The sequence below is a fragment of the Neovison vison genome, chromosome 14 (genome assembly GCF_020171115.1).
Source record: "Neovison vison isolate M4711 chromosome 14, ASM_NN_V1, whole genome shotgun sequence".
Taxonomy (NCBI): domain Eukaryota; kingdom Metazoa; phylum Chordata; class Mammalia; order Carnivora; family Mustelidae; genus Neogale; species Neogale vison.
In genome coordinates, this window is record NC_058104.1 from 18,673,716 (window position 1) to 18,687,292 (window position 13,577).

At 46.5% G+C, this 13,577-nt stretch overlaps 1 protein-coding gene across 1 annotated transcript in view; it reads right to left on the reverse strand.

Moving 5' to 3' along the window:
- Positions 1 to 13,577, reverse strand: part of ADCY9 (adenylate cyclase 9) — a 119,592-nt gene that overhangs the window by 26,262 nt on the left and 79,753 nt on the right. The window contains exons 4-5 of the mRNA XM_044233650.1: positions 4,240 to 4,344; positions 3,122 to 3,339 (exon numbers count right to left, since the gene is read on the reverse strand). Of these exons, the coding sequence (XP_044089585.1) occupies positions 3,122 to 3,339; positions 4,240 to 4,344 (323 nt within the window). The remainder of the gene's footprint in view (positions 1 to 3,121; positions 3,340 to 4,239; positions 4,345 to 13,577) is intronic.

Sequence of the window (13,577 nt, forward strand, 5' to 3'; positions counted from 1 at the left end):
TCCACAGTTGGAAAATGAGGTTGAAAATCCCAGAAAAAGAAAAAAAGGGGGGGCATCCCCAAATTTGTCATGTGAGCTCTGCTTGAATCTCTGGCTGACCCCTCAAATCTGCATGAGCACAGCAAACTCCAAGAAGCCTAATTAAGGCTTAAAAAAGAGCAGCAGCTGCCTATACTGGAGGAGACAAAGTTTGCTGTGAGAGTTTAGGTAAGTTAACTGCATGTTAAAACAAACAAACAAAGAAACAAAATATTGACACTCTTCAGAGCAACATAACAGAATCCAGAGTTTCTAAGCACCACACAAGCCAAATTTACACAACATATAAAGAAACAGGAAAATGAGATCCAACTCAACAGAAAGGCAATCAGTGGAGACAATCTGAGATTACCAAGAGGGTGGTATTAGAGGTCAGGGTCACAATGTATGCCAAGGTAACACTAGTGAAAACTACAGCATAAGGGGTGGGAAGTGAATAATGGTTCTACCCAGGTACAAGATGTCTACATTTCAAGTAAAATGATATAAGGTTGCCTGGCAAGCTCAGTCAGAAAAGCATCTGAATTTTGACCTTGGGGTCACAAGTTCAGGCCCCACAGTTGGGTGTAGAGATTACTTACATAAACAAATAAGTAAACTGAAAAAAAAAAAGTGAAATGATTCAATGTTAACCATTAACCACAGGAAGACTATAAAAAAATTCAAGGATGCCTATCTCTAAGTCCTGGAGCAACCACCAAAAAACAAACAAACAAACAAAAACCCATAATAATGCGAAGAAGTATGGCTAAAAATCCAGAAAATATACACAAATGGAATTAAATGGCAGAGACTTTTAGAATGATTTAAAAAGCAGACTCAGGGGCGCCTGGGTGGCTCAGTGGGTTAAGCCTCTGCCTTCGACTCAGGTCAGGATCTCAGGGTCCTGGGATTGAGCCCCACATAGGGCTCTCTGCTCAGCGGTGAGCCTGCTTCCCCCTCTCTCTGCCTGCTTGTGATCTCTCTCTCTCTCTGTCAAATAAATAAATTTTAAAAAATAAAAATAAAAAATAAAAAGCAGACTCAGGGGCGCCTGGGTGGCTCAGTGGTTAGGGCCTCTGCCTTCGGCTCGGGTCATGATCCCAGGGTCCTGGGATCGAGCCTCGCGTCGGGCTCTCTGCTGGGCAGGAGCCTGCCTCCTCCTCCTCTTTCTCTCTGCCTGCCTCTCTGCTTACTTGTGATCTGTCTGTCAAATAAATAAATAAATAAATAAATTTTTAAAAAAGCAGACACGTAAGAGACACACTTCAAATAGAAGGATATAGGTTGAAATTTTTTTTTAAGGGAAATTGATACACCAAGCAAAGAGTAAGAATAAGAAGGCTACAGTTATTATATTAGTATCAGATAAAGTGGTTTTTACAACAGAGTATTACCAGTGATAACGAGGGACACTTCAAAATGACAAAAGGACCAATTCACCAGGAATTTGTAACACTCATGAATGTGTATATACGTAAAAAAAAAGGCATGAAAATACTTGAAACAAAAACTGTCAGGACTAAAAGGAGACACAGAAAAATCCACAACTACAGTGAAAAATTTCTAAATCCCTCTCTTAACAGTGATAAAGCAATAGATGAAAAGTAAAAAGATAGACGATCTAATGCTGGCAACCGCCTGGACCTAACTGTGTCTATGGATCGCGACACCCTACAAATGCGTGTGGTTTGTTAATGAAAACAGACACATGTGAGACCACAAAAAAGTATCAATAAATGTAAAAGGGCTGAAATCATACAGAGTATGTCTTTGACTACAATGACATTAAATCAGACACTAACAACACACATTTCCAAATACCCTTCTTCACTAAAAGGAGCCAAGGCTCTTTGGACAAATGACTGATTCCCGACTAAGGTTAGGGAAGATCTAAAACGAGCCTGGAACATCCTTTTGTGCTGGAAGAGGGAGGGAGAAACTGAAAAACAATTGGTGGAGAAGCTCCTGGGTGGCTCAGTCAGTGAAGAGTCCTACTCTTGGTTGTGGCTCAGGTTGTGATCTCAGGGTCCTGTGTCAGGCTCCCTGCTCAGCAGAGAGTCTGCTTGAGATTCTCTCTTCCTGGGCTCCTCCCATGCCCTCTCTAAAATAATCTTTTTTATTTTTTTATTTTTATTTTTATTTTTTTTAAAGATTTTATTTATTTATTTGTGAGAGAGAGAGGGAGAGCGAGCGAGCACAGGCAGACAGAGAGGCAGGCAGAGGCAGAGGGAGAAGCAGGCCCTCTGCCGAGCAAGGAGCCCGATGTGGGACTCGATCCCAGGACGCTGGGATCATGACCTGAGCTGAAGGCAGCTGCTTAACCAACTGAGCCACCCAGGCGTCCCTAAAATAATCTTTTTTAAAATGATGGAGCCATATCAAAGTGCAGTTGGTGCTGAAGTAGGAGAACTGACATTCTGAACCATCGCAGTAAAGACTATTTTAAGCAAGAACCACAATGGAGAGGAAATCTAGGGAAGTATGCTGAGGAATGGAGTGCACGCATGATCTTAAAGTACTGCTTACTGGTCACAAGGAGAAAATAACCACAGACTGGAGAGGTCAACACTTGCCTGGTTGCTCAAAATTACTATCACTGACGGAAGACAAATGGGCACAATTTGCCTCTGGATGGGATGCCTGAGAGGGATACATCATTTCTATGGCCAAAATTTCCAGCCAAACTGGCATATGAACTGAAGATTGGGTCAAATATGCATCCATGTTGGATTTCCTGAATTTGGTAACCATGATTATGTAAAAGAACATCTTTGTAATTTAGGAAATTTAGTATTTAGGGGCAAAAGGAATGATATATCCAACTTAGCATCAAATGGCCCAGGAAAAACAACAATAATATAAATTTCATAGAAGGAGAGAATAAAACAGAGTAAAATATTAAAAGTTGGTAAATCAGGCAAAGGGCAGAATGAGAATTCTTTGGATTAGTCATGTAACTTTTCTGTAAGTTTCAAATTATTTCAAAATAAAGTAAAATATTGACAACAGAAAGGCAAACATATGGGGATAAGGTGACTCAGAAAAAGGGAGACTCCTACCTGCAAATCTTTACTTTTCATTGGTCATGGCTGACCCTTACCTGTCCTCTTTGATAACATCAACAAAATGGGCATCTGTTTTCTCCCGGATGTTCTTGAATCTCAGCGGAAGGAGAGCTGACTGGTCCAAGCTCACTCCTGCCCACCTTCCCTTTTCCTGTAAGATCTCACACAGGGAGGTCTGACTGTTGGTGAGTTTCTCCTCTTGGGGAGGGCTCAGAAGTCCGTTCTGAGTTTTGGAATTCGGTGCTCCAGGAGCCTGCCTCAAGACAAGGGTTGGGGGGGCAGACACAGAGACTGCAGCGTGAGCACGCAACAGCGCCGCTCCAGCCCACCTCGGCCGTGCGGGGGCCCCACTGCACACCTGACCAGCACCTTCACATCTCTGTTCTAACCTGACACTCAACCTCTCTACCCATCTGCTTCTCCCCATCCCCCTGTCCCGTCAGATTGCATCTCAGGGTTTGAGGCAGCCTGGAAGGTGTGACGTCGTGGGAAGAGCTAGTGAGGAGGTCGGAGAAGAGCTGAGGCTCTTGGAGCTTGATAACCACAGAATCAGCATTACAGAGGGCCACGGGCAAAGGTTTGGGGGACTAGGGTGGTAGATGTGGCATGGAGATCCATCCAGAGGAAGGTAGCAGATGGCACAATGGTGGAGGATAACAGACAAAGGCCTTCCTTTGCCTGTTCTTAGAGAGGCTCTCAGATTTGGTCTCTGTCCCACTTTTTAGTGTAGCCCTAGGTCTGTCTCCAGGTGAGACTTCCCTGGCAGTGTCCTCGCTACTGGCCCTGACCCCAAGCCTCTCTCCATGCTGCACCTTTGTGCCTGCCGAGTCTCCTCTTCTCTCAGCACATCTTCTACTGCGTGTTCCGGCCCCAGAGATTGTCCTTAGCTACGGCGGTCCACATGGCTTTAAGCTCTTCCTGCCCAAGAAGAGAGCCCCATGCAGCTGCGCACGTGTTATTCTGCTTCACAGGGGTTAGACCTGACTCTCCATCCTCATCTTTACTGCTCTATTCAAAACCCTCAGGATTAGAACGTGTGGAACAGTGTCACCTACAAGGAGTTATTCTGAGAATCGAGAAGCCCACAAGACAGGAAGGTCACTTCTGATGGAGGCACCAGGAAAGGAACCCACAGGAACAGCAAAGAGCTTACCTTGGTGCTGTTTTTATGCTCCTCTTGACAGCCGTTCTGGACCGCTCCTCCTTCTGCACCCGCTTCTGATTTGGGGGCAAATGTGATTCCGCAGGAAGGACAAGTCTACAAAAAAAAACATACACCATAGGAACACAGCCAGAAAGCTCCACGGCCACAACCCGTAATTCAAACCTATCGTTGCAACTGGCCGTCACGCTGAAAGGCGGTAACCGAGGGGAAGGCTTCCTGAGCCACTGGAGCAGAGTTAAAACACACTGGTGAAGTGAAAATCCACACGAAGACTGGCACGTGAGTAGTCAGAGCAGCGCTATCCGTAACAGCCAAAAAGCAGAAGCAACTCGAATGTCTGTCAATGAATGAATGGATCAACAATGTGTCCACAGAATGGAATATTATTAAGTCGTCAAAGGAAACAAGACAGGGCACCTGGGTGGCTAAGTGGGTTAAAGCCTCTGCTTTCGGCTCAGGTCATGATCCCAGGGTCCTGGGATGGAGCCCTGCATTGGGCTCTCTGCTCAGTAGAGAGCCTACCCCTCCCCCACTCTCTGTCCACTTGTGATCTCTGTCAAATAAATAAAATCTAAATATATATATAATTTTTTTAAAAAAGGAACAAAACAATGACACGTGCTCCATCATGGACGAACCTTGCAAATGTTGTCAGGTGACGGAAGCCAGACACAAGGGGCCACATGTTACATGATTCTGTCTGTAGAAAGTGTCCAGAAAAGGCAAACTCATATAGAGGTGGTAAGGTGATTAGTGCGTGCCAGGAGCGAGGAGGCAAAGGGAATGGGGAGTGACCTAATGGGTGTGGAGTTCCTTCTTGGAGGGGTGAGGAAAATGTTCCAAAACTGGCTGTGGTGATGGTTGTACAATCTTGCAAATATACTAAAAACCACCAAACGGTACACTTTAGAAGGGTAAATTTTATGGTAACATGAATTATATCTCAATAAAGCTGTTACTAAGCCAAGCAACCAGCCGCTAGCCTACACGAGGTTCTTGAGTTCTGTGTGGTGGTGAGCTGCTCAAGTAGGTCCCAGCTCAGGCTGGGAAGTCAGAGGGTCATGCTTATAGACCTAGGAGTTCTCAGAAGCCTGAGCAATTAACTGACTAGAAGAGAGAAGGTGAGGCCCACTACCATCAGGAGAGCAGAAAGGGCCAGGCTTTGTTCCTCACAACCGGGGTGTGGAGCTGCCCTGTTCAAATCACTCACCTCCATAAAACCGATAAAACCAGGGTGGGGACACGGCTCTTGCAGATGTGTAGTAGGAACTAAGTGAAGACGTGTGTAGCTACTCTAGCCTTGCTCCCGGCACTCCGTGCCCCCTCAGTCAATCCACTCCTATGATCGATGGGACCCAGCCAACTGGCTGCCGCCACCGAGACAGCAGCTGAGAGCTCCCAGCGGGGACGACGAACAGAAGCAGGACAGAGTTAAGGGACTCTGACAATTCCTAGGGTGACAAGCTCGATTACACACCGGAATACGTTACAGGAGGCTAGACACTATTTTAGAAATTCAAAATAAGTATCACTTAGTACCCACAGGCAAGGATATGAGCTCCATCACATCCCAAGTTAGATTTCAGGCCTCTATTGTATTAAATAAAAGAAATACTCTAAAGAGTTGTGTCATCTGGGAATCTAATGCAATGCGCAAGTTTCAACATTTGTATTCATTCATAAAATGAAAATACATGCACCAAATCAGCAGGCTAAGACATTAACTAACTACCCAAGCAAACAGCAGTACCAAGGTAAAATATGCCTATAGCTCTTTATTTTTATTTTTTAAAGATTTTATTTATTTATTTGACAGAGATCACAAATAGGCAGAGAGGCAGGCAGAGAGAGAGTGGGAAGCAGGCTCCCTGCCGAGTGGAGAGCCCGATGTGGGGCTGGATGTGGAGCTCGATCCTAGGACCCTGGGATCATGACCCAAGCCGAAAGCAGAGGCTTTAACCCACTGAGCCACCCAGACGCCCCTGCTTATAGCTCTTTAAACACTGACAGTATTAACGGGGCAGAGTGTTCTAATTGTTAGTATAATATATAAATCTATTTTAATGCACCCTGGTAATGACTGAGTTAAACTTCAAATCATGTTGCTAATGGGGCCACTGATCTTCTTAAATGAAAAAACAAAATCCAAACAAAATCCAACACCATGCCCCTGGAAGGGCCCTCCCAGCCCCCTCCGGAGGGGTGACGTCACCGCGCTTCAGTGATGAGCCCAGCAGATTCCTGAGGGCACTCCTGAGCGGGGGTGGGAGTGAATGGCTCTGGTGGTGGCGGTGGTGGCAGGATGTTCCTCGAGCAGGATACCAGCCCTTGCGAGGGCCACCTGGAAGTCCAAGGGGAGTGGGGGCACCACATGGTGCCTGAGACAGTCCCAGACACTCTAATCTGGGTCATACCTTAGGGTCTGGGGCTTTCCCCAGTCTTGGACAGACATGATACAATAGTATGAGGTATTTCTCTGGCCACTTTTCACACTCAAAGACTAGAGAAGTAGTGTGAAGACACTAGTTCTAGTTAGTTCCTGGAGGCTGCTCCAGTGATGACTGGTAGTGGAGCACAGGGATCAGGGTGCTGGCGTTGAGATCCAACTGTCATGGACCAAATCCAGGATTGAACGCTGACTAGGGTAGGGGGAGCTCCAAGCCTCGGTTTCTCCTTTCCACAACAGGACTGCATCTCCCACAGCTGACGTCATGCAAGAGGGAGCAAGGATGAGGACGCCACATCCTGGCCCCATGGGAGGACTGCGGCTGATGGGATGTCCAGCAGTGGGCGGGAGAGGCTGCACAAACGGACGCACAGGTATTTCCCATCCCGGACTCTGCCTGAGGTGCTAGTTGGTATTCAACACATGTTGGTCTTTAACAATCAAGCCTCTGGCTATGAAGACAGCACATCTGCCCTTTCATGTCCTTATCAGCGACAGAACAGCCATCCTTGGTATCTCTTGGCCTTAGTTTGCTCCTAAGTACTTTTCTCTCCTCAAGCACACCATGTATATTTTAGAAATAGACTGTCTGCTTCCTAGGAACTCCCCATGGCACACTGGCTTTACACAGATGATGTTTTATATATTTAGAGCCACAAATAGGCAACAGAGACTAGCAAACCTACTGGACAGCAGAGGGCACACACCATCTGTGAAAGATTCCCTGCACATGCACCAAAGGCACACAACTTCGGAATGGTGCCCTCTCTCTGGAGGCTGACCTCGAAGGGGCTGGAAGGCCCGTGGAGCCCAGGAGTGTCCTTGGGGACTGCGCTGATCTCCAGGAAGCTATGACTATGGTCTTCACAACTGGGCAACCCAAGTCCACGTCCCTTTGACACAGAGGCTAGGCAGCCTGTACCTGGCCATGAAACAATGTTCTAATACAGAGGTAAGATCTGGTAGACTGTCCACAAAAGAACCTCAGGAAGCAAAGGCACAGACGTAATTTTCATAAATGGTCTCAAAGACTGTCCTCAGGGAGGTTCAGGTGCATGTCAGAGTCACATGGGAAGCAGCAGAGAGCAGGCCCTGTGGCCGGGACTCCCCATGGCCTGAACAGTGCTCACTACTCCCTCTGCACCCACAACACCTTCTTCCAGGGAGTGGGGACACCAGGGGTAGTGGGGAGAACCAGCTGTGGACTCCAGGCCCCCCTGTAGCAAAACAGCCCCAGGAACTTAGAGCACACGGACCCACAATCATTTCATTTGTGCTTTGAAAATATGGCTTTTTGTCCTATTTCCTCCTCATCTACTTTGCTTTTGGGGGGAAATTTCATTGATTAAATCTTTATAACAAATTAAAAAAAAAAATCTTAGAGAAGACCACTTGCCCTGATGGAGACATCTGCACATCTCCACATTCCCTTCTGACATGCGGTGAGCATCCCTTCTGCACCAGAAGGGTCCCACTAGGCAACAGAGAGTGGGTCTCTTTCCCCTTTCTACTACCCACAAAAACTTGAACTGTTTTCCAGATTCATTTTAATCTGAGCTAAAACATGTCAAAAACTAGTTTTTGCCAAGCACACAGATACATCTGTGAAATGTTTCCTCGCCCATTAAACATATGAATCTCCTCCTGCTGAGAAGTCCTCACCCAAAAGAGCATTTTGGACTTTTGGGAACTATCTGGGGGGTACCTTACCATCTTGGGAGGCACGCCTGATGCATCGGATAAAATCACTCATACAATGGGAACAGCTGCTGTGATGGGGAAGCATCTGTGTGCTGAGCACACACGTGTGAACATGAATGGATGTCCGTGCTCTCGTGCGCCCGATCTCAGTTAACCCTCATAACACACCATGAGGCCGTACAGAGGACACAAAGGTTCGTCATCAGTGGGAGTCGGCCTGCAGGCTCCTGGTCCCTGACCATTGTGCAGCCTCTCTCTGGCCTCCCTTCCTAACACAGAGAGAACCCAGGAATAATCCTGGCACTATGACCTCCTGGGCCTCGTTCCCCTGAAGCAACCCAAGCAGTTATGACCACCTCCTGGTGCTTCTAAGTGGCACTACTGGCACATTGGCACCAAGGGAAGCTTTATTAAGACAAGCTACGGTCCCCAAAACAGAGTACTCGACGGGCCAAGGAGTGTGCTGGTTGCTGCCTGGGAAACCTGAGATCCCTTGGAGAACACCCAACAGCAAACTCTGCTCTTTCCCAGATGATCTCTGCTCCTTCCCCCAGTGCGGACGTGGGCTTTGGAGGGAGATGGGAACTATTTCTCTAACACACATTTCTCTAACACATTTGCATTTGTTTTTAACACATTTCAATACACACATGCTACATCCTGTTTGGAATAAATGGCATAGAGCTATAAACTGGGTTTTTCTTCAAGGCTATTTCTCTTCACAAGATAAATCATTTCTAGGCCAACAGCTGTCCTTTTTCATAACTGTCAAGGAAGAGAGAAGGGAAACCTCTTTTCTGAGAAATGAAGAGGAAATATCAGAAAAGCACTGGCTCTGCCTGTTTAGTCTGCTGAACATGACTATTTGGTAAGCTGTCCTAGGACCAAGAGAAGCAACCCTTGCTCCCAAACTCAGAACTCAGGCTGAATGTGGCAGACGGGAATGTGCAACAGTAACAGCCTCCTGCTGAGGCCCACCAGAGGCTCTCGGCTCTTTGTCTGCAGCCCTCATAAGCACCCATGAAGCAGACCCTATGATTTGCTCCATTCCACACAGAGGAAACAGAGGCAGAGAAGACAAAGGACTTGCCCAGAGTCTCCCAGTCAGAGTGTGACAGAGGGGACCTTGAGCCTAGACAGCAGCACCCTGGACCCCATCCGTGCATGTGACATCTCCAAGGGAACAGGAGCTGCCTGCATGTCGGGGCCTCAGCCTGGCTTCTGCTGCTGGGGGCGGGGCGTGGTGGTGGCAGTGTTGACACTGTTTAAGCCAGTGAGTAGATGATCTCTGCAACCAAAACACTAGAGAAAAAGAGAAGCAGAGATTGTAACAGAAAAAGAAAGGTATCCAAGAAGTTTCATGAATAGAAAGTGCACAGTCTGAGAAACAACAAGGACAACAACAAAAACCTGTAAAAATCAGACCCAGGATCTCAGATTCACGGAATGTGAAGTCTTAAAACCCTGCTCAGACTCCTGAGCCCTAAATGGCCACCAAGTCTAATAACTGAGGCTGATAAGGTGAACAGATCATTCCTGTGCTGTGGAAATATTCCATCAGGAAGTCAAAGTAAGAAAATATTTGGCATTTTGGGAAATTTCATTTTCATGTAATACTTCACTCCCTGGTGATACCAGTGAAATAATGCTGGACATATCTTCTCATGTTAATTCATATGTGATAGATAATAGAAATACAACCAAAGGGCACCTGGGTGGCTCAGTTGGTTAAGCAACTGCCTTCAACTCAGGTCATGATCCCAGAGTCCTGGAATCAAGTCCTGCATCAGGCTCCCTGCTCCATGGGGAGTCTGCTTCTCCCTCTGACCTCCCCTCTCATGCTCTCTCTCATTGTCTCTTTCTCAAATAAATAAAGAAAATCTTAAAAAAAAATACAACCAATGTTATATATATATAGTATGATTAAAATAATAAATACATTAAAATAGTTAATACATATATATTAGACATTTAAATTGTAAAAGAGCTTAGACTTAATGGAGAGCAGGGAAGACAGTTCAGGGAGCTGGCATGTGTCCTTCTCTGGTGTTCTGGAACGTCAGTGTCTCTCGGGCAACCACACCACGGTCATGGAGACTACGGCACAAGCGCTTGCCAGTACTACTAACTAGGCTACTAACTATACTCAGCTTTCCCAGCTTTTCCCCAAATTGCCTTTTTCTGTACCAGCATCCCAGCTGCATTTAGCATCTCCTTCTCTTCCAGCCTATGGCAGATCCTCGGTCTTTCCAGGTCTTCGATGACAGTGTGTTGGTCAGGCGTCAGGGGTTTTGTAGTCTGGCCTTGGATCTGCACTCCTCTGATGCTTTCTCATAAGTTGGATGAGGTTCAGGATTTAGGAGTAGGACTCCACAGAGCTGATGGGCCCTTATCAGCACATCACCTGGTGGGAATGGGGGCATGTATGCGACACTGCACACTGCGAGTCTCATTCATTGTGAGGCCGGCCTCATCATTCAGTGAGGCAGGGCCTGCCGGGTTTTTCCACTGTGGATTTACTCTTCTTCTATTGGTTATCAGCAGACATCCAGGGGAGGGGGGGGGTGGGGATGCTCGGAGGCTGTGCAAATATCCTGTTTCTCCTTAAACTTTTACCCACTAATTTTAGAACTCACGGAGGGACCCAGCAGCAAATACGACTGTGGTGTTCTAGTGTTGGTTCTCCCTCTCCCTCACTCCTTCTGCCTCCATCAGCTGGAACTCTTCTGTAAGGTGCTGATTTCCATGGACAGACTTTCTCCTAGCTGAAGCAAACACACATGACTGGAAATATAGATAAAACCTGAAAGGTTTTTTTTTAAGAACTTACTTTATGTTCCCATTTCAGAGCCAGCAATCAGACTACTATTTATCTTATAACAGCTTTATCAAGATAGAATTCACATATCATGTAATTAACCCACCTAGAAAGTATATAATTCCGTGGCTTTTAGTGTATTCACAGAATTGTGCAACCATCACCACTACCAATTCGACCACCATTTAGAAGAGATTCTTATTTAGAGTCTAAACTACAGATAGATAATTTACTACTTTTTCCATTTCTGAAATGAACTGAGAGGCCAGCTGTCTCCTCACACCAAGCCCACCGAGCCTACTCCTAACAATTTACATACAAATAACAAGGAGATAAGTGACCATTTATTCAGTCATTAAAAAAGTCATAGGAACTGCCACAGAAGGATGGTCCTGGGGCTACTGACCTCAAAGGGAAAGTATTACCCTTTTGAAACAGAACAGATCCTCCCTGAATTGCCCCCATGTGGATGAATTCACATCATTAGCCTCATTACTAACTGTAAACATGTAGAAAAGCCCTATGAGCGCACAGCCCCAGGGTTCTGAATAATAGATTAGGGTTAAATTCACAAAGAGGAGCTGAGCAGATGTCTTTCTAAGGAGGTCCTTTAGAGATGAACTGAGACGCTTTCAGAGCTCACAAAGTTTGCAAGTTGGGACTGATGTGATACAAAAAACCAACCACATCTTTGGTTTTCATTTCTTTGTTCTTCATGAAGATGCTAGACCAGCTGTGTTTTTGGCACACACAGTCTCAGTCCGTTTGTCACCAGTGTTCATGGAAAAGGAGCCGCAGATGCCACTGCAGAGTTGCAGTCACACGGAACGAGCTGGGGTGCCGATGCTCCAAAGTCACATGTGTGACGTGGTTCCGTCCCCTACGGCAAAAACTGAAGAACCACCCTCACTTCAGAGCAAACAGAGAAGGCAAGACCTTCCTGAGTCAGTGACTCCTTGTGGGCAAATCAAAGCGGGATCTGTCTCCTCCTGCCCTTCTTCACTCCTGCCATGGGCGCTGTCCATTTCTCCATGTGGAGTGAATACATGCGAGTCCAGTGTTCACAGAGCTTCTACTCCAAACCGAACATTCATGGGCATTACTTTAGCTGATCTTCACAGCAGCCCTGGGAGAGTGTCATCACCATCTCACTGTGGCCCAGAGGAACTAAGTGACTGGCTTACAGTCCCAAAGCCAAGGCTGTGAGAAGGATCTTTGATTTTAAGTTCTGGCCCTTTCCACAGTAGTACTCCTCTCTTGATTATGCTCTCCAGGACCTTCCTGATGAGAAACTCTTCATTGCCAGTCACTCGAGAAGCCAAGGTTTAGGTGTGGGAAGAGGTCCCCCTGACCTCAGGGCCAAAACCTTTGTCCTTTGATGTCACTACTATGTCAATATAGTACTTGGACTATTTAATGAAACATTAGGTAAAAATTCTTCAGCTATGAACTGGGAGACAACTCACATGGGACAAGGGCACTAGGAGTGGAAAACGAATGCTTGGTTGACGTTACCTGCTTCTATTCAGTTCTTCCCTGAACTCAGTTTGGGCTCCTGAACTCCGTCCTCGTTGGCCTACCTTTGGAGAGCTACAGTTCTCTGTGTATCATTCAAGAATAAAAAACTTAAACCAAAAGAAACTTTTAATTATCTACCACATTCCAGGCTGTATCCTTGAGAAAAACGTAAGTTACTTCACACATGGTTTCTGCCCGCATCCCAGGAGCTCGCAGGAAGCTGCATGAGGAACGAGTAAACGTGCATGTTACAGTCGAACAAACCGAGAACATGGTGATAGGGAGACAGCACTGTTAGCGAGAGGAGTGACAGCAAATTCCAGTGACAGTGAACAGGGCAAAGAAGAGCAGCTCAGAGGGCAGGGGACAGTGAGGGGCACTGCCGGTGACAGGAGCGACAGGAGGACCAAGGCCCGCATGCATTCACCTGAGGAATATTCACTCACCCTAATTTCTTGGTTCCTGCATGAAACTCCTTCCACTAGACACTCATTCCCCCAATAGGTGTGGCTTAAAGAAAGAAGTCTGTGGTCACAGAAGCCCGAGAATACCGCCGCCACATCCCCCTCTGGAGGGCTAGTGCAAGGAAGCATGCTAAAGGCTCCAGGACGTAGAGCACAGAGATCCTTTCTTTAGCATGCAGCCCAGAACTGCATAGGTTTCCCTGAGCACAGAAAGCTTTTTCCATAACTGCCACTTATGTCCAATCTCAGAAACTACTGCTCAGGGTATGTACTTTCAAGGGAAACACTGCCTGACACAGGCCCCTCCCACGAGCCAGGATTTCCCATGCCAGGCAGAGAGATGTGGGGTCGGTGACAGAAATCCACCTGGGAGCTACCT